This window comes from Vespula vulgaris, chromosome 20 (genome assembly GCF_905475345.1).
Source record: "Vespula vulgaris chromosome 20, iyVesVulg1.1, whole genome shotgun sequence".
In the NCBI taxonomy this organism is placed as follows: Eukaryota; Metazoa; Arthropoda; class Insecta; order Hymenoptera; family Vespidae; genus Vespula; species Vespula vulgaris.
In genome coordinates this window covers 308,044-327,424 of record NC_066605.1, presented here as the reverse complement: position 1 = coordinate 327,424, position 19,381 = coordinate 308,044, and the positions used below count along the sequence as shown (strand labels likewise).

The following is a 19,381-nucleotide window of genomic DNA, read 5'->3' as shown; positions in this document are numbered from 1 at the left end:
AAAAAATCAATAAAACACAAATAATTTTGTTGGACTAAAAAGAAAATTATTTTGAAAAGATTTTTTTAATGTTTGTTCATTCCGGATGAAGGAATAAAACAAATACGTAAAAAATAACATACGCAACGAAAGTAAAAGAGAAAAATTAAAAAAGATTTTCATCCACGTAATATAAGGATCGACGGGAAGCAAAGAGGGGGGGAGGGGGGTGTAGAGAATTAAAATATTAATATTTCGCGAGCATCGGGCACCGTCAGTCAAGCTGTAAGCAACCGAAATTATCAGAGTTTGAAGATGAACAGACACTTTGGCAAAACATTCGTCCTCGTAATATTTTCATTTCTGAATGCACGATGCAGCTTTCTGACGCCTGCCATATGGGAACTTCTCTCGGAGAGTCATCAAAATCTGAACGACAAGGCGATCCTTAAAGAGTATGATTTTGTAATAGTCGGTGCTGGTTCAGCAGGATCGGTTCTAGCTAATAGATTAACGGAGAATCCTCGGTGGAAAATATTATTGCTGGAAAGTGGCAAAGAAGAAAATTATTTGACCGATATACCATATTTCGCACCGGCTTTGTACTTTACCGATTACGTGCATTCGTATAAGAGCGAGCCAGGATCACGAAAAGGGAAGGATGGCTTCTGTCTCTCGATGAAGGATACCCGTTGTAACTTGTTTACGGGCAACGCTGTCGGCGGTACGTCCGTGGTCAATTACATGATGTATGCGAGAGGATCACCGTTGGTTTACGACGATTGGGAGGCTCTTGGAAATCCTGGATGGAGCTACGAGAACGTTCTTCCATACTTCAAAAAGTCTGAAAACTGCAGAATAGCCGACTTGGATCCCAGGTATCGTTGCATATATTGTTCCAATAATTTTACTTCTTAAACTCTTTCAAATGCACCTTTTAACGTCATAGACGAAGCGAGAAAAAGTCGTAAACAGTTAACGGCAAACCAGTCCTCGTTCGATTCGCACGTATCCCCTCAATTCGCACTTACTCGTCGACAACTTTCTTTAACAACCTTCTCCCATTGCGATCCTTTTGCATCTCTCTTCAATGTGCGTTCTCAAAAGAATTGTCGAGTTATCGTAAGGTTTCTTGGACGATATGTTTCGAGATTTGTAAATGTAGGTAAAGTTGCACGAAAAGTCCCTCATACGTACGAGAGTGTATTTATTGCATTTGCAAGCATCGTATCCTACGAAATGGACTAACAAAATATTCTTTATAGATTTTTATTATATGCCGTTAAATGTATTTTACCAGATATCACGGGTACGAAGGATACTTAGAAATTGTCAATATTCCCTATGCCACGCCGCTTAGAGAATGTTTTTTGAATGCTAGCGCGGAATTGGGTTACGACTTGATCGATTATAACGCCAAGACCATAGGTTTTTCCAAAATACAAACTAATCTACGAAATGGACATAGAATGAGTGCTAGCAAAGCATTCTTGAGGCCTATCAAAGATCGAACGAATTTTTATTTATCCAAGTCGTCCAGAGCGACGAAGATAGTGATCGATCCAGACAGTAAAGTCGCGATTGGCGTCGAATTCGTAAAGAAGGGGAAAAGTTACTTTGTTAGGGCCAGCAAAGAAGTCATACTCAGCGCTGGTACGTGAAAAAGAAAAAAAAAAAAAGAAAATAAAAGATCCTTCGTTGAAATCCAGAGAAATAAAACGAGTTTTCGCTTTCGACCAAACGATCAGGTGCTCTGGGTTCACCGAAACTGCTGATGCTCTCCGGTATAGGACCGAAAGATGATCTAAAATCTTTAGGAATCCAACCGATCGTGGATCTTCCGGTAGGTTCAAATTTACAGGATCATGTGATCTTGGAAACGAACTTTCTCATAAACGAGACCGTCAACATCGACATACCGAGATTCAACGATTTCGCTGAATACATCATCCAAGGGACTGGTCCGTTGACTATACCTAGTGGTACAGAAGCTGTTGCTTTTATATCTTCGGAAGGTAAGGACGATTCGCGACGTCCGAGATCTTTGAACAAAGCTAATTTCACTCGAAACAGACTTTTCAAAAGATTGGCAATATTAAAGATGATTGACCATACGTTCAATGAAAATAGATTCGAATTCCACGGGAAAACCAGACATCGAGTTGATGTTGAAGCATGGCTCCTTCGGTTTCCAACCAAAAATTTTTCGCGACATATCTGGGCTATCCGACGAGGTTTACAATTCCATTTTTTCCAAGTACGAAGGATCAAATGCTTTTTCCATCAGTACAACACTTTTAAGTCCTAAAAGTCGAGGAAGAATGAGCCTGAAAAGTGCCAATCCTTTCCAAGAGCCTATCATCGACCTCAATTATTTCGATCAAAAGGACGACGTGAAGACTATGATCCATGGTATAAGAAAGGTATTCTCTATATTTGACTCGTACGAACAAGATCTTGACGATATTGATCGTTCCTTCTGACAGACGATTCGATCAGGATTTCGAATCTCGCGATACCTTTTAATTTCTATTTTACGCAAAATCTCTTGGACTTTTTTTTTCTTCCTTTTCTAACGACAGATTCTCCAGATAGCTTCCTCAAAAGCCTTCGAACGTTACAATACCACTTTGGTGCCGTTACATCGTTTACCTGCGTGCAATCACACTGTCTATCTGTCGGACGCCTTTTGGGGTTGCCTAATTCGACAAATGAGCACGTCTTCGTTCCATTACTGCGGGACATGTACTATGAGTCCGAGAAACAAATCGGGCGTGGTCGATCATCGATTGCAGGTTCATGGTATTAAATCGTTGAGGGTCGTCGACAACGGTATAATACCGATTATGATCACTGGCCATTTGGCTGCTGCGGCTTACATGATAGCCGAGAAAGCAGCCGACATGATAAAGGAAGATTGGAAATTCCCAACGAATTAACTCGGTTTTATTAATATGCGTTATTATAAGTTATCATAATGCGATACGTTATAATAACTTTCTTTTATTTCTATCTCTTAATGAATAAATATCGCTTGGGAATGATACAGGAGACCTTTCCCTCTCTCTCTCCCCTTCGCTCTTATTTTCACATTCGATACCTACTCCCAGGTACGACTAATAATAATAATAGAATTTTACATATTTGAACCCTGAAAATAAATACTTGAACTTTGTCGACGTGATATGTATACGTATACCGTTGTCCGTCCGTTGTCTTTGGTCACATGTATGCCTATCGCGAGTCCCTTTCTTATTTACACGATTCACCGGATAAGATTGAAATAAATAGAAGCATAATAAAAATCTATGAGATGGATAGAAGGTGCTTCGCAGTGGCTCTACCACGTGGTACTTCACGATTCCGTAATCCTTCGCAACATCCAAAGAGACACGTTCGCGAGTATCGTCAGTGAGAAGATTCCACAAGCTCGCCAACTGGTGGCACCTGAAAGTATGCTCGATTAAAAGACAGAAATAAGAGAATGAAGAAAAGATAAGGAAAAGTTGTTTCGTCGTTTTACCGCTCTCACTGTATCGAATACAATCGTCCAATTCTTGCGACATTATGTAATCCTTGGCACAAGTACAGCGATCTTGAAAATCGAAAAGAACGTTAAGAGGCGAACTATTTCGAATGAATTCGATCGCATCATAAAATATCGTACCGTTCGAACAATCGACGTTCATCAGTTCGCTCGAATTGGAATGCTTGTACGTCCGTGTCACACACTCGTTATGGGAGACGCAACGTTGACCCAAACCTAACGGCGAACGATCGGATTAAACATCGGATTAAAAAGATATTCCTTACCGACGAAAATCCGACGAAATCCGAAACTGACCGACGTCCCTGACGCAAACAGGTCCGCGACGATGATAATCCTCTATACAGGTACAAACGTTATTCTGACAGACGCTATTCTGCAAGAATTCCTGACACTGCGGGTTCTCTTGGCAATCTTCGCCCACGGAGTTGGCTGCTTTCAAACATCTCGTACCATCCTCCGAAAGTACGTAATCGACTTTACACCTGCAGACCTCCATGCATCTCGTGCTCTTCGACACGCACTCGTAATCCTGTTCGCACTTGTCGCCTAAATCTGTCGAACGTATCGGAGCAATTACGCATAAAAGAGATTACGCGTTAACGGCGTTTAACGCGATATACTCACAAGCGTTCTTTATGCATTTCGTTCTCTCGGGATTCGAATGTTGACTATGATCGCAAACGCAGTAACCCTCCACGCAGTAACTGTCCTTGACGTAACAATTATTGTTCGTTTGGCATATTCTACCCAGCCCTGTTAAACGGACAAGAGACGCGCGAACGCGCATTAGTTCCAACGTCTCGATCCTGCGATTCTTTCGAAAGAAAAAAGAGACCAACCGATGGATTCGTAACACCTTCCGTTTACGAAATGCGCCGTGGAGGAGCACTGACAAACGTGGTTACGACACTCCGAGTGGAGGGTAAAGGTCAAGTGACACTGTACGTTGGCCACGCACGGGTCCTCGATGTTGTTGGCCACTGAGAAAGAAAACACGGAGAACGATGGTACGAGGTTTTAAAGAGGAATATGATCTCGAGGCGAAAGAAAATCGTGCCGCGAAACGAGGCCGATAGGAGACTTCTCGGTTCGTTTATACGTACATATAAATTACTCTCCGTCCCTTTCTTTCTTTCGTTCTCTTTGAGTTTTGCTGGATCGGCGAGCACGACGAACGAGACGATACGCTCCGAGTGAGACGGGAGAGAGAGAGACCGTGAGAAAGGGCCGGGGTAGGAATAGGGAAGAGCACGAGGATCGGTAGAACGGAGGAGACTCGCGTCGTACCTTCGGAGGTCGCCGACACCGATTCGACCAACGCGACCGAGCAAAGGGCGATTAATCAAAAGGTTTCTGGGGCGGTTCGGTCGCGTCCTCGAGCAACTATCTCTTATCGTTCGTCTTAACTTTCGAGACGATCGAAAGAAATCGTCTTGGCAAAGCACGTCTCCGTTCTCGCGTTTTCTTTTTCTCAGAAGTTTAACTTTGAAACAATGAAAAATGTTAATGCCCTTAACGTGGGAACGAGGAGCGTTGATACCTTTCAAGCAGTGGAAGTCGCTGCGATTTCTGTAAACGACGTAGCCGTCTTTGCAGTAGCAAGCCTCCTGATTCCAGCAGTAAGCGTTTTCCATGCAGTCCAAGTCGTAACGACATGCCGCTAGGGTCTCTGAAAAAAAAATAATAAAGGTGGAAGACATCGGAGGATCTTCGTTGGCTTCGCTCTTGCGCGGACCTCTCACGATCGGCCTTTTTTCGTTATTCTTTCGTTATTCCTGGACGGAATAACTTCCGTTTCGAAGTACGTAAGATACCAACGGAACGACGGAAAAACGCGAGAAAAGGAAATAAAAAAGAGATCGGTAGTTCCTCGGAGAGGGTTACGTACGAGGTGGCGATCTGCGATCGTTGCATCTCGGGTAATCCTCCGAGGGTAAGGAAATGGTAGCGCAGACGGTGACGGGCACGAGGACGAGGATCCTCGAGAGACCGATCACCATCCTCGAGACGTTACGAATGCCTCCTCCTCGTCTTCGTCCTTTTTCGAACGTTCCATCGGCACCGTCCTCCCCCTCCTGTTGCTTCGACAGCTCCACCTCTTTCACGATCGCACATCCGAATCGCACGGTGAAGAGGACGTTCTCTATCCGTCTCTCTCTCTCTCTCTCTTTTTTCTTTCTTCTTCGACGTTCTCCGAAGGCCGATCCTTCAATGGACGATGCTCTTATTGTTTCGATCGCTTGCGCAACACGATTATGCGCTTTGTTCGACGTCCGACGCGCGAAGCCCTGACTTCGTTCCTAATATATTATATTTACACGCCCGATTAGCGCGATTTGTTTTCTTCTCCCGGAGTTGCTCGAGAGACGTGGAATGGATTGCGCGTCATTTTTCAATCTCCCGCGCTTTGCAACTGACTCGAATCCGCCACGCTCGTAGGGAGGGGGCGGGGGAGCCTTTTCAAAACGATTTATTCTATAGGTCAATTTCGTCGCGAAGGTTTATTCTTCCTTTTTCGTGTCGTCGTCGTCGTCAAATGCACGAGAGTACGGAATACTCTGCAACGTTTACGTAAACAAATCGTAAGACTGTCGGAGTTACGTCAGCGTATCGCTATAAGTCTTTATCGACTAGACGAGTAAATTCGACGTTGTTGATAGGAAAAAAGAATAGTTCTATTCGTGGAAGGTACGGAATGGTTGCATCTATTTTCCCTTTCGAAACTCGTTAGAATTAAATAGAAATATCAGACGGCCAGAGATCTCATCGTTTCTACTCGACTAATTACGGACACGAGCCTCTTATTCCACGTTCGAAACGTTCACCTAACCGGGAGAGAATCAACAGCGTAAATCCGGCCTTCTTCTTCGCCTCGGCCTTTTACGATTCCCCGTGAAAAAGAAGAAAGGATTACTGGGTCGCGAGAACGGAATACAATGATCTCAACGAGCCGTCTTTCCGTTGGCCGTAAGGGATTAACGCGAGATTTCGAACGAATAAGACAAAATTGCAAATAATAAAATGCAAGATAGGCGACCCGAAAGAAATGCTTTAGAAAATGGTCGAGCGTTTCTTAGTAGAACGAGTAGAAAAATTTATTGTCGGTTGCCACGTACCGGTGGGAGTTTCGTCTTACAACCGACCTTTCGGATCGATAATTCCTTCTCGACCTCGGGAGCTAACGTTAATCGATATAATTCGTGCTACAAGAAACTTTATCGCTCGACGCTGACGGTAGAGAAATTGCGCGAACGTCGAGGAGAAGAGGGAAAAAAGAAAAAAAGAAAGAGAACGACGACGAGGTACGCACCGATCGATATTAAAAACGATACTAAAAAGCGATTCTCACTTACGATCGAAGATACCGATGAATGCGATCGAGCGATCGAGAAAGCTTTCGTGGATAAAACGATAAAAAGAAAATAAAAAAAAAAGCTAGAAGAAGGAGCAAGAGGAATAACAAAAGTACAGTTAAAATCACGTCGCACTCACGTCTTTGCAAAAGATGTTGATGCTGTCCGTGCGCGAGGACGACTGATGTTCGCGCGAAGAAACATAGAAAGACTACCGGCAGAGCGGCAGCAAGTCCCGGCGCTCGAATCGGCAGTGGTGAGCACCACCGTTTCTTCCTCGTTCCACCCTCGCTCCTCCTCATCCTCGTTTCTTCTTTCTCCCTATGATCCCGGATAGATCTCTTCTTTTTTTTTTTTGTTTTTTTTTCGTTAGATCAATGCGAAGCAATCGTTCGACGACGAAATATTGCACGCGCTCGCTCGTCTAACCGCGATTCTCCGGCAATGCCTTTTTTTTCGCTATCTTATCTAATCGTCTATGAGAGAGAAAGATAACGAACGAACGAACGAACGCGTTGGAACAGCGTTCTATCGTTTTACGCATCTGCGCGAGTAAGTCTCACGAGTATCTTTCCTCGGCGCGACTACGAAACGGAATCGTGATCGTCCATGCCAGGTGAAAATCATCCGCGACAGGATTGCCGCTAGCGATGTGTCATCGGTACTTTCGTGGAAGGAGGAGTCTTGGGAAGTGGTGGGACTCGTACTCTTTTCTTTTTTCTTCGTGCGTAGACGAATCCACGAAGAAGACGTGATCGTGCTTAAACCGAGCGAGTTAATAGCTGTCTAGAATGGTGTCTTTTTTTAGACATTTACAATAAAGGAAAAGATATAACGCTTCGTCTCGAAAATTCGTGGAAAATTTGCTACAACTGAGAAGAAAAAGTTATTAACTCCCTCTGTATCAACGAACACGCGTATATTTCATAAAACTCTTACGTGCATACGTATTCACAGAATCAAAAAATAACTCAACGCTTTTTCGTAGAAAAATCAAGCTCCGATAGTTTTATAAAAGCACTCTGTAAACAATTTGTCTCTCTACATGTAAACGTATATATATGTATATATATGCTACAACCAAATAAAACGCATAATACTCTTCGAATAAAATACAAGAATCTTTCTCTGTTGCTTATTCCGAAGGCAACGATGGAGAAAAAAGGAAAAAAAAAAACGAAACGAAAAGAAGCAAACAAGAGAAAGAACGATAACGAGAGATTTTCCCCGCTCGAAATTTTCTTGTTCTTTGGTATCGCATTGTTCTTTGAATATCGATAAAAGGTTAAGACGAGTTTCAACTGTGTTTAATCGAAATCGAACTATAGCTATGGAATCAAGGAGAAAGTTCGGCGACGTCGACGACGATCGTGAAACTCTCGAAAAATCGCCTCGACGCTCTTCGCATATTTTTCAAATCCTTCGCGTATATTCTATCTTTCTTCCACGCGTAACGCTCGAAACGACTTCTTTCTCGACAATTTTTCTTCTACTTCGCTCGTACAGCCCCGCGTACGTCGGTGTGCAATGAAAATTAAACGAAGTACTTGAACGCTCGACTCGCAGATTCATTTTAACCTCTTCTTCCGGTGTGAGACGGAACGGCTCGGTTCTCTATTGCAGATAGAGGCCGTAAACGATGGTCGAGAGGAGGACGATCGCGACGAGAGAGAAATCGAAACTCGTAAGAACGCCTGAAAAAGAAGAAAAGAAAGAAAGAAGATTCCCAAGTTTTTCCATCTACCCTTTCTTCGTTGATCCTCGTTTCTTCTTACCTGCGCTAATGCACTTGTCTCCGTTTATAAAATAATCTACCGCGCAGTCGCACAAGCTGCCAACGCATACAAACCCTTTTCTCTCCGAATCCGTATAGTCTTCGATCTGGTAACAATCGTAATCGTGCTGGCAAGGCTCGCCGATGCCTGTACAATCGAACATATTACAATCGTCGAAGGATCTCGTTGACCTTGGGTGAATCGACGACTCGCCGACGTTAATTATCATCACGTGGTAGAATTATTGTTCCACGAGTGACGCAAACGCACCTCTGCTGACGACACATTGCGCGAGTTCCTTCACGAAATGCTTTTCCTTCGGACATTGACATTTATTCTCGAGGCAGATCGAACCGGGGATCGTGGAACACGTGTCGTTCTCCGTGCAATATTCGTCGATGGTGTCCACGTAAGGAACGCAATGTTTTCCCGTTTTGTCGATCGCGGCTTTCTCCTTGCACCCGCAAGTCTTCTTATCCGTACAAATGGCTCCTTTTATGTGATAGCATTCCTCCGATTTCGAGCACGTATCACCGAAAACTGTAAGTGTAATAAACGAAACCAATGAAAATGCGACCGGTTGAACTTTACGCGCGCATCCTCTTACCGATCGTTTTCCAGCAAACGTCGTTCACCGCGTGATAACCATCGACGCAAACGCAACGTTCTCGTCGGCAGGTCGCGTTCGCTTGAAAGATCGAACACTGCTTATCCTCCGTGCAGACAAAATTCAAGGACTTGGCCACTGTAAAAAAAGAGGAAAAAGAAAAAAGATCGAAAGCGATCGAGAACGCTTTCGTTGCTCCTGAATCCGATTCAGGAATCCTCACCTTGAAGGCATTGCTGCTGATCCGCCGAGGACACGTAACCTTTAACGCATTCGCACTGACTTCGACTCGTATTGCAAAAGCTATTGTTCAACTTGCAATCTACCTCGTGCTTGCACGTGTGATAAATCGGCGATACTGAAACACGATACACGAGGAATTAACCAGACATTTGTCGTTGGAGATTTAACGAGCTAATCGGAGAATTACCGGCTGGTTTCTCCTGTTGAGAAGCTGCTGCTAGTTGTAACCTGGAACAATTTTTCATTTGTCCTTGCTCGTTCTCGCAAGCGCAGAATCCTTGCCGACACGTCGAATTCTTCTGATCTCTCGAAAATAGCGAACAATCGATGTCTCTTTGACATGGCACGGATGGATCTGTAATCAACGATCTCGTTAAAACTTTAAAAGAGTGACGAGAAAGGTCGAGACGATCGCATTCACCGAGCTTCGAGTCGCGATTCGTCGCCTCGCGAACGCGCAACGAGTAACGCGAGACGAGAATATTTAGCGTCGACTCATCAAGATTATAGTTTTAATATCTTCAAGGATATCGAGTCGTCCGCGACGATTAACGCGACGATCCTCTTGCCAGCCGAAAGCAATAACAACGTCTGTTCGAAACAATTTTTTTTCGATCGACGACCGTCCTAACCTCAATCTCCGCATACCGATACGCCGATTACGTCGATCCGTTGGACAAATTTCTCCGAACCGAAAACGACGAGCAACTCGACGACAAACTTGTAATCAAACAAACGACTAAAGTTCAATGTCAAGTTACGGTAAACAGCTTTCTTGCGGTGGATATATTTATATACGCGTATATCTACGTGCAAATACATCGTACGAAAGAAAGATTGTATCGAAGCAAAAATCGAACTAAAAATTGGAGAAACGAAACGAGGGAAAAAACGAAGGAACGAACGGAGTTGGCGCGTTCTCGATCGCAAGAGAGACGAGAGAAGGAGGATTCCGTTCGAATCTCGTCCGACGCACGATGCACGCTCGCGAATTAACGACGATAAGAGGCGACGCTTCGTTGAATTTCAATGCGATGACTCATATACACGTGCACGGAACAAAAAAGAAGTAAAAAGGAATTACCGATGTTTAGGGCGTCGATCGGACGATCGATCAATAGGAAAATTCCAAAGAGAAGGAGACAATTTTTCATGATGACGATTACGATGATAACGATGATGACGATGATGACGATGATCGCCGATCGTCTATGATCTCTCGTAAAAAAAAAAAAAAACTTTACTTTCGCAGGACAGGACGCGTTTCCAACGTAGATGGTAACATGCGACTGGTGAATACGAATCCGTGTCCTCTCTTACGAAGGTCTTTTCCCACTCTCTCGCGTTGCCTTCCCACTTTCCCTCTCTATCTTTCTTCCTTTCTCTCGCTCCCTCTTGCCCTGTTTACTTCGCATCGGCATTTGTGATTCTTATACAAGGTGTCTCATTCGACCCAAACAAAAATTCGTTTCACCGGCGGCGCGACAACGTTTATCTCCTGTCTTTCCCGATCCCGTTGTTGCAACTCCGCCTCGACGCTTCGTATCGCGTCTATAGTGTCTCGTCCCATCTACGATTTCGACGATTTCACCGAGTCCGTGGAAAATGGGACACCTCTTGTATACTGGTGATTTCTACTCGGCACGTCGAAACGGAAAATATTTTTGTAGCTTTGGTTTTTGCGTTAACGCCGAGCACCGGATAGATAAGATTATTTTAAACGGGTCGATACTTTTTTACGATTCTCTCCGCACCTCCTGAAAATTGATAAATCTTTTTCTTTTTTTCTTTTCTTTTTTTTCGAGAGTACCTCGCTTTTGATGTAACATCTTCTCCGCCCTCGCTCGCTACTCCTATTACGTTCGAATGAAATCAAAAATGAAGGAGATCGAATATTAATGTTATCTAAATTTTATATACTTACGTTCCTGTACGACCTTCTACGTCGATTACAGTCCACGTAAGCCGAGAAGCATGAGACACTGTCATCCACGTTTATTATCCATCAATTCTTCTTAAATCGATCTCGCGATAAGTTAGTCGGAATGAGATTTATTAAACGAAGGAACGAATTATCGTCGCTGTTATCGTCGAAAGGCCTCTCGCGTTGTTATCCTTTTCGTTTCTATTTCCGTCTCATTCAAAACGTTTCTCGACGGTGACGCCTAACATTCGATAGATAAGAGCTCGTATTTCCTATGCACACTGATTTCAAACAATTCCAAGTTTCGTTCCACGTAGAAGAAACTTTATATGTGTCATATCTCTGCTATGCGTCGTACGAAATGTGTCCTTTATGCGTCATACGTTTGACAGAACTGATTAGGTTTTCTTCATATATATATATATGTATTTCATATTGAACAAAAAATCTTCAAAACCCTGTCGTTAGAAACGTATACAGCGAAGGAGATAGATAAAGAGATAAGCATTATCACGGAAAGTGTGCACGCATTGGAGTCAATTTAACGTTTATATCCTCGTCATTCGAACGAGTCGAGTACGATGCTCCGATTGTTTCGCGATTGAGATATCAAATTATTCTAGATAAAGATTCTTAACTCGTACGAGGATAACGATTATGCGACGACTCGTTGTCTTCTTTTGTCTCGTTATTGTTGAATTTCTTTTGTGTTCGGCGCAAGGTAAGTGCTCCGTTTATACCAAACTGATTACATTCAGCGATCAGTCGCACGAAGTAAACGTTTCCTGGCTGTCGACTTGATCATTATTCTTTTTTTGTTTTTTTCTTTCTTTTTTTCTATCGTAGAGAAACAACATGGAACGGTGTTGTTCGGAGATCCGTGCGAAAGGGACGTCAATTGCATCGAACATGCATATTGTCGTATTCAACGGATCTGTCAATGCGAGCAATATTACGCACCCAATCCCGAGAGGACGATTTGTCTCGCCAGTAAGAGATTCTTTCAATGCGAATCAGGTCGATGATTAAAAGGATCTAACGAAAACGTACGCTTCTTTTTCTTTCGTCTTTGCAGCAGCCGGACTGAGTTGCGTCGATGACTTTACTTGCGGTACCATGTCCAATGCGGTTTGTCGTCAAAACGTGTGTACTTGCAAGGACGCATTTACCCTGGATATAAACAATTCGTCTAATTGTATAAGTAGTAAGCTGCTGTGCCGTTTTTCCTTCGATATCCGTATCACCGACGAGCTTTTGACGACAAAATATGCAAAAGATTAGAAAACTCGGTCGGTAAATTTGACTCGAGTTATCATACGCGTAGATTTGCTTCGTCGATTGGCTCCTCGATCGGTAAATTACGATTTTTCTGACTGCTTTATATACACATATATATATATATATATATAATTTTTTAGGACCGTCGAAAGAAGGCGACACTTGTCAAAAAAGGGACGACTGCGAGGAAGCTATGGAACGTGCGATATGCATCGATAATAAGTGTCGTTGCATCACTGGCCTTCGTTTCGTCAACGAAACTGGCAAATGCATTCAGGCTCGTGGTAATTCCTTGATCCTCGTAATAAATGCTTTCACGGAGATACGATAACGACGAATTCTTCTTTTTCAAGGCCGATATAACTCGTGTACCAAGGATTACGAGTGCTTCCTCGACGATGGCACACCGAACGTTTTACAATGTAAAAACGGCGAATGCGTTTGTAGAGATAACGATCCGCGATGCAGTAAAGGTTAACGGGGGATTGGTTTAGCCCCTACTAATTTTTCCTATACGTTAATACTTTGTCTATTTCTTGTTTTCATCATTTTTTCTTTTCTTTTTTTTTTCCCCTTTAGGTTCGTCCGTTGCGACAACGACGATAGGACTGATCGTATCGACGATCGTAGCACGGATAGCGTGATTAACGTAAGAATATATCGTAGGATTTTATCGACGGAGAAAAAACGCAAGACTTTTGTACAGAAAGATACAATTTTTGTTCCTTCTCCTCCTCTTTCGAATAAATAAAACGACCATTGCGTCACGAAACAAGTATAAATTTTACACGTCCCTTTCGAATTGTTCTTCTTCAAAGTTGCTTGCTGTCGTTAAACCTCAGCGCACTCGGTGTTCGAATCGGAACGACAGCGTGATAAAAGATGGTGGACGGTGTTGTTACAACTATATAGATTAACGCGAGACGATTACACGATAATACGATAAATAAGAGCAGTTTGAAAAGAGATTTACGCGTCAGAAGAGAAAGGTACGTGTTTGCGAATACATGTTCGTTAAGCGACGATTTTAAGAAACGCGTTACACGCGAAGGGTCCTATGATTCGAGAAAAGTTAGGTTAAGTCGAGAAGAAATATTAAACGTTCGACGAAAACACGTTGGACACTTTTGAACGCAATATTAGCCGATTGATTACGTAACGGTGTCTTTCATGAGCATTATTCTAGCACTTTTTTTACATGGAAAATTTGAAAAATGTTTCATCGTTTTTCCAGCCATGTCGTTTATCGTAAATACGATACGCACTGCTATACGTAGTTGGACCCCGCAAGTGACCACGGTACGGTATCGTTATCACGCCGACAAAATAGCAAGAGGCCGGTTGGTACGAAGATACGGTTACAACGATCCGATAGATATGAGAGGATTATTGCCTCATACCGGAGGAACCAACAGACTTCCAATGCCGATATACAATCCAATGAACGCTTGGGCGGAGAAAAGAGCATTGTTTGGACAAAACGATTACATCGATATTTTAGGATCCGAAAATTTGCATCCTACGAGAATACTTTACAAGGTACCATCTTGGCTGAGAGGAGTCAAAGGAAACGAATATAAAGTGTTACTGAGAAAGAAAAAGATGTGGAAGTCCGGTATCTTCCCCATCGCAAGACCGACCAAATGGAAAGAACTGCAAAAGAGGATAAGGTTCCTATATAAGAAATTGAACAGAAAGACTAAGACTGGATTCTCTAGAAAGCAATAAGAAACGAACGATGTGATTTGTTGTAGCTAATAAAGATAAACGAATCTAGATTTAAGAAGCCACTTGTATCCGTCGAGACAACGTCGTCCTTTGCTCGTCATCATCGAACATCGTACAAAGTATAAAATAGCGAATTTATTTATTGACAAATGATTATCCATCGGATATACGGTAATTTCACAATGATCAAGATCGCAAATAGTGTTATCGCTAAAATACTTTTCATAATTGTTTACTGTAAAAAGATCTGACAGTTTCACACGTATATACATAATCAAGCGGAAAATTGTGATAACCAAAAGAAGAGACAGATATATGTATATATGTATATGTGCGTGTACATACATACATATATACGTATCATCTCGTATAGCAGAAATACGTTCTAAGTACAATTAGGGTAAAAGCCCTACAAAAATCTTATGCAGATCTACGTTTGATTATACGCACGTATTTATGTGTGTGTGTGTGTGTATATATATATATATGTATGTATGTATCTATATATATATATGTACAAAATAATTGCGAGTATTGTCGATTTTCTTAAAAAATATCTAGGATCGTTATTACGGTTGTTAGATGGTAAGCCTTCGTAATAAACGTACGAGCTTGTGTCACGGACTCGAGAGACGTGTGTTCAACGTATTCCGCGATGGTTCCGATGGCATAACAAAGTAGTACAACGTCGGTTCAATCTCGCGTTTCAAGCGCTTTCAGACGGTGGATCGTTTTCGTTTAATATGCTTATGGGATATTCGACAGGTCTCTTCGATAATATTAATAACGATAGCGTACGTCTCGAACGTACGTATCGTCTAGAGGTTATTGCAAGTTCTCGTAGTAAAAATGTAATACTGCTTAAACATACCCCGAGGCTTCGAGTTCGACACAGGGGCTAAAATCGAATACCTGTCTATACCATCGCGAAGATGTAGAAAAACGGCGACAGATCGTTAATTCGGTTTGAGTTCTATATACATAAAACAATGGCAGTTACTTAAATTTTTAAAAAAGGGTCGTTCTTGCGACGAGCGATCGGTGTGTAAAATTGACCTAATCGGTGTGTAAAAGAGCAGGTTCATAAATGATTTTGCAGAAACGATAGCAAGGTGGTTTCGTAATGTTTACTAGCATCTAAATTTCGGAGGCTGTGCCTTTCGTTCGGATAGATTTGCAATTGATACGGCTTTCCAGTTTTTACAAGAGCATTTATCAACTGACTGGTATGGAAAAAGTGAACGTTTTCATCTATGAGTCCGTGAATGATCAAAAGTCTATTCTCTTCGTCCGGAAACTTGCTAACGTACGTTAAAACCGAACCGGTCATATAGCCGTGCGGATTGTTTTGAGGAAGGTCCATGTAACGCTCGGTATAACCGGTGTCGTAAAAGTTCCAGGATGTAACCGGTGCCCCGGCTATCGCCAACTGCAAACGTTAAGATTTTTTCTTATCGAGAGTCTCTCGTCTCGATCGCAATGGCGCAAAATTGGGGACGTACCTTAAATACGTCGGGATATTGTATCAAACCCATAAGACTCAGGTATCCGCCGTAAGACCAACCGTGAAGGGCGACGCGATTCAAATCGATGTATCCCGTCGTCTCCGCTAGCCATCTTAAAACTTCGACCTGATCGTTCAATTCGACGGTTCCCATTCGACGTTGCAAATGGCTCTCAAATACCAATCCTCTGTGCTGCGAGCCACGAGAATCGATTAAAACAACGCAATAGCCTTGCGCGGCCAGCATATGCATTCTTAAGTGTCTCATACCCTGCGTGAATATTTAATCCTTTATATAATGGTAAAGACACTCTAGTTTCGACGGATACGGCACGAACATCTCGTACTCACTTTGAACGTATTAGATACCAATTGTACCTCCGGTCCGCCGTAAACGTTCAATATCGTAGGATACTTTACTCCCGCTTGAAAATTATGAGGCTTAAAAATCATGGAGTAGATCGTATCCCCCGACATTATCTTGTAGGTATAAATCTCTGGCGCAAATAAATCTAATTCGGGAGAAGACGGTTCCAACAAGTACCCGACCGGGGTAAGCGTTATACTCTCCACCGTCCAATCCGACTGAGACACCCTAAACACCTAAAAGAACAAGACATGTATGCAGAGTGAGAGAGAGAGAGAGAGAGAGAGAGATTTCGAACATTGATCGATCGTACTTGGCATATGGGAAACGTTTTGATGGAGCTGTAGACGGTAACTAGCATAGTGCACTCCTTGTTGAAGTATACGTTGTTGTAACTATATCCGGGTCTCGTTAAAAGTCTTATTTCCAACGGTCGACGAAGGGAGACGGCGTACACGTGTTGTTCCAACGGACCCTCTCTCAAGCCGCAAAAATAAACTATAGAATTGCTATCGTCCACCCATAATTTTTTACCCAATACTTCCCAATCGCCTTGCGTCAACGCGATCTTCGAGGTAACGCGTGGCTGCAGAAAGATACTATCCATTCGATCCAGCGATTCTTCCACTCCGTTGCTCAAACCTAAACGAACAAAGAAAAGGTCAGCGTCGTTCCAACGAAAGTAACGTTCGCGAAGAGCTCTACGAGAACAAGTATTTTTCTATTATACCGGTTATGCTGGACGTTATGAGGTACAAGTGTCGAAATTCCGACTCCTCGCTGCCCCAAAGAAATTTTACTTCCGTCGGTTCGTCCGAGGGCAAGAAGTGAAGCAAATCGTTCACGTTGACCCAAACGGTGCTCTGCTCGGAATACAAAACCTGGACGCTCGCGGAGGAAGATTTGGTGTTGTATACGCTCGTAGGAGGCTCGGAAAAGTTGTCGACCGACAGTAGGACCAGCTCGAGCTTTTGTTGTTTCCTGTCCAATAACTGCACCCAAACGCTGTTATTCGGAGGGAGAAGAAAGAAGGAACATTAACGAAGAACCACTTTGCACGAGCGTAGACGAGGTGCTTACTACTGAGCGTCGGGCGTCCAACCGACTCTGACCATATATTCCATCCAAGGAAACATGATCTGCAGCGGATACTGGAGTTCTAATATTTCAACGTCAACGATCTGCAGAGTCTCCGTTAATCGAAACTGCACCATTTTCAAGTTGCTCCTAGCGTTCGACGTGCCGGCTCGAGGAAATCTAAATTCATCTATCTCTTCGGAGTTCGACGTCGAAGGGAAACAAAATATTTTCACGTCGCTCTCGTCGACCTCTTCGTAGACTATTCTATAAATGCCGTCGCTAGACTTTGGTTGCCACCAGAAACCTATATACCTACGAACGGATTCTCGGTTAGAGATAAGCACTGGCACAGAGCGATCAAAGTTACAAACCTAGTGAACTCCTCTTGCATGACGTAAGAAGGGGTACCGGCGGTAAGAGGATCGTCGGTCAAGCTTCTGCCCCCTTTTCTAGCATGAGTCAATCTCACGGACGATCCTGTGACGCTGTGCGACAAATACAAGTCACCGGAGCACGTGTAAGCGACCAACGCGTTGTTCCACGGACAAATTTGAGGACACAGTTTAGCACCGGAAGCGGATATTCTAATCTCGGATGGGAACAAGGGTCCAGGCTAAAGAGAAAAGATAAACGATTATTCCTTCCTTGGAGGGACAAACGCACGCGCCAGACCAACAATCTCGAGTTAATTACCATAAAGCCTGTGTCTATACATTGATACAAACTACTTGCAGCTGGAAAAACTAACTTGCCGCTTTCCGCATGAATTTCGTAACTAGTTATACCCCAAGTAGCTAGCCTCTTCCGTTCCCACAAGAGCTGCTCCTCCCTCGACAATCTATTTGTACTGGATACGCTGAAGTCATTTGGAAGCGAGGGATCAGAACCTAGAAGGCTGAGACTCCGGTCCAACGTCTTACCTTTGAAAATTTGCTTCTATAACCGGTTGCCAGTGAAGCCGATACCCATTGGCATGATCGGAGTGTGCAATATCGACGTACAAAAGCGTAGTTTCCCAACCATTGTTCGGAGTACTGAGAAAGTATATTCTGGTGCTGAAACGTGGAGTGATATTTTAGATACGCAACTTACAAACACGATCGTCCGAACGACGAATGGAAAGAGATTTACCGTCCATCGGGCAAAGATCGAAACGTTATGGATCCAGGCACCGACCCCGCCGATACGCCTGACAATCTTCTCCTCAAGTCGCTAACCACACCGCGTAGTTCTGGCCAGGTTTTTCTCGCGGTAGTATCATCGGACGATCCTGTCCGGTCTACGCCTTCGTTACAGGCGTCCATATTTTTTGCGATAATTGCACGCTTCTCCTATCTCCTAAGTCACGCGTACGAGATGCGACGACATCGTGGAACGATCATGACGATCACCTGTAACGATTCGCGACGTCACCCTGAGATTTATCTCTTTCTCTCTCTCTCCCTCTCTCTCTTTCTCTCTCTTCCTCGCGAGGATGTTTCTTATCGCTCCACGCACCTTCCTACGAGAACGATTATTTTTAGGTTATTTCCACCGCCGTCCATTCACTTTCACCTTCCTCCTCCTCCTCCTCCTCCTCCACCTCCTCCTGCTGCTGCTCCTCGTCTAACGCTCTCGAGATCTCCCTTCTCTCGCGAAAGCACGGCATCAATTTCTCGCGATTCGCGGATGCGCGTGCTTTACTACCGCCAAAAATCTCTCCTCGCCGTTAGAACGGCGCAGCATGACAACTGTTTTTTACTCGCTCGCTATCCTCTCCTCTCTCCTTCGTTCTCCCTAGTCGACGATGACGGCGGCGGTGGCGGTGGCGGTGGCGGTGGCGGCGGCGGTGGCGGCGGCGGTGGCGGCGGCGGCGGCGACGACGACCGAGAAGAGCTCGTTTCGTCTCGCGGATACCGGCGTATAAGCCAGATGGGAATTTCTTTGCGATACCTGACGCGAAGGCGACCGAACGGGAGAAACAGAGATCGAACGAGAGTAGGAGAAAGAAAGA

General features: G+C 43.7%; 5 protein-coding genes across 5 annotated transcripts; 3 read left to right on the top strand and 2 right to left on the bottom strand.

Moving 5' to 3' along the window:
* Positions 1–199: 199 nt before the first annotated feature.
* Positions 200–3,025, top strand: LOC127070966 (glucose dehydrogenase [FAD, quinone]-like). The gene is made up of 5 exons (XM_051009606.1): positions 200–857; positions 1,280–1,632; positions 1,728–1,994; positions 2,110–2,402; positions 2,562–3,025. Exons 1-5 carry the CDS (start codon positions 295–297, stop codon positions 2,916–2,918), a joined length of 1,833 nt encoding a protein of 610 aa, XP_050865563.1. The 5' UTR covers positions 200–294; the 3' UTR covers positions 2,919–3,025.
* Positions 2,967–10,745, bottom strand: LOC127071143 (uncharacterized). The gene is made up of 15 exons (XM_051010078.1): positions 10,592–10,745; positions 9,695–9,862; positions 9,488–9,622; positions 9,265–9,402; positions 8,928–9,197; positions 8,658–8,804; positions 7,022–7,258; positions 5,418–5,735; positions 5,070–5,198; positions 4,369–4,509; positions 4,154–4,282; positions 3,824–4,081; positions 3,647–3,742; positions 3,503–3,574; positions 2,967–3,426 (listed from the first exon to the last, which is right to left on the bottom strand). The coding sequence occupies exons 1-15, from the start codon at positions 10,659–10,661 to the stop codon at positions 3,335–3,337; spliced, it is 2,400 nt and encodes a 799-aa protein (XP_050866035.1). The 5' UTR covers positions 10,662–10,745; the 3' UTR covers positions 2,967–3,334.
* A 685-nt stretch (positions 10,746–11,430) lies between these two features.
* Positions 11,431–13,484, top strand: LOC127070979 (uncharacterized). The gene is made up of 6 exons (XM_051009655.1): positions 11,431–12,152; positions 12,278–12,421; positions 12,507–12,635; positions 12,850–12,993; positions 13,063–13,182; positions 13,289–13,484. The coding sequence occupies exons 1-6, from the start codon at positions 12,089–12,091 to the stop codon at positions 13,351–13,353; spliced, it is 666 nt and encodes a 221-aa protein (XP_050865612.1). The 5' UTR covers positions 11,431–12,088; the 3' UTR covers positions 13,354–13,484.
* Positions 13,485–13,537: 53 nt separating this feature from the next.
* On the top strand, positions 13,538–14,495 carry LOC127070983 (39S ribosomal protein L51, mitochondrial). Its single transcript, XM_051009662.1, has 2 exons — positions 13,538–13,698; positions 13,944–14,495. Exon 2 carries the CDS (start codon positions 13,946–13,948, stop codon positions 14,435–14,437), a length of 492 nt encoding a protein of 163 aa, XP_050865619.1. The 5' UTR covers positions 13,538–13,698; positions 13,944–13,945; the 3' UTR covers positions 14,438–14,495.
* LOC127070965 (dipeptidyl peptidase 9) lies at positions 14,484–19,272 on the bottom strand. Its single transcript, XM_051009605.1, has 11 exons — positions 18,886–19,272; positions 18,520–18,779; positions 18,309–18,443; positions 18,082–18,244; positions 17,760–18,001; positions 17,389–17,700; positions 17,039–17,313; positions 16,622–16,950; positions 16,293–16,544; positions 15,940–16,212; positions 14,484–15,866 (listed from the first exon to the last, which is right to left on the bottom strand). The coding sequence occupies exons 2-11, from the start codon at positions 18,690–18,692 to the stop codon at positions 15,519–15,521; spliced, it is 2,502 nt and encodes an 833-aa protein (XP_050865562.1). The 5' UTR covers positions 18,693–18,779; positions 18,886–19,272; the 3' UTR covers positions 14,484–15,518.
* Between the last annotated feature and the right edge of the window lie 109 nt (positions 19,273–19,381).

What these genes read in the sequence shown, in the direction of transcription:
- LOC127070966 (XM_051009606.1), top strand. Translation starts at nt 295, where the DNA reads ATGAACAGACACTTTGGCAAAACATTCGTCCTCGTAATATTTTCATTT. An exon ending in AGAAGTCATACTCAGCGCTG is followed by an intron (nt 1,633 to 1,727) that starts GTACGTGAAAAA and finishes CCAAACGATCAG; the next exon opens with GTGCTCTGGGTTCACCGAAA. An exon ending in TGATCCATGGTATAAGAAAG is followed by an intron (nt 2,403 to 2,561) that starts GTATTCTCTATA and finishes TTCTAACGACAG; the next exon opens with ATTCTCCAGATAGCTTCCTC.
- LOC127071143 (XM_051010078.1), bottom strand. Translation starts at nt 10,661, where the DNA reads ATGAAAAATTGTCTCCTTCTCTTTGGAATTTTCCTATTGATCGATCGT. An exon ending in TCAGCAGCAATGCCTTCAAG is followed by an intron (nt 9,403 to 9,487) that starts GTGAGGATTCCT and finishes CTTTTTTTACAG; the next exon opens with TGGCCAAGTCCTTGAATTTT. An exon ending in CGTTTGCTGGAAAACGATCG is followed by an intron (nt 9,198 to 9,264) that starts GTAAGAGGATGC and finishes TTACACTTACAG; the next exon opens with TTTTCGGTGATACGTGCTCG.
- LOC127070979 (XM_051009655.1), top strand. Translation starts at nt 12,089, where the DNA reads ATGCGACGACTCGTTGTCTTCTTTTGTCTCGTTATTGTTGAATTTCTT. An exon ending in TCTTTTGTGTTCGGCGCAAG is followed by an intron (nt 12,153 to 12,277) that starts GTAAGTGCTCCG and finishes TTTCTATCGTAG; the next exon opens with AGAAACAACATGGAACGGTG. An exon ending in GAGGACGATTTGTCTCGCCA is followed by an intron (nt 12,422 to 12,506) that starts GTAAGAGATTCT and finishes TCGTCTTTGCAG; the next exon opens with CAGCCGGACTGAGTTGCGTC.
- LOC127070983 (XM_051009662.1), top strand. Translation starts at nt 13,946, where the DNA reads ATGTCGTTTATCGTAAATACGATACGCACTGCTATACGTAGTTGGACC.
- LOC127070965 (XM_051009605.1), bottom strand. Translation starts at nt 18,692, where the DNA reads ATGGACGCCTGTAACGAAGGCGTAGACCGGACAGGATCGTCCGATGAT. An exon ending in TGGACGCCCGACGCTCAGTA is followed by an intron (nt 17,314 to 17,388) that starts GTAAGCACCTCG and finishes TCCGAATAACAG; the next exon opens with CGTTTGGGTGCAGTTATTGG. An exon ending in AAACGTTTCCCATATGCCAA is followed by an intron (nt 16,545 to 16,621) that starts GTACGATCGATC and finishes TTGTTCTTTTAG; the next exon opens with GTGTTTAGGGTGTCTCAGTC.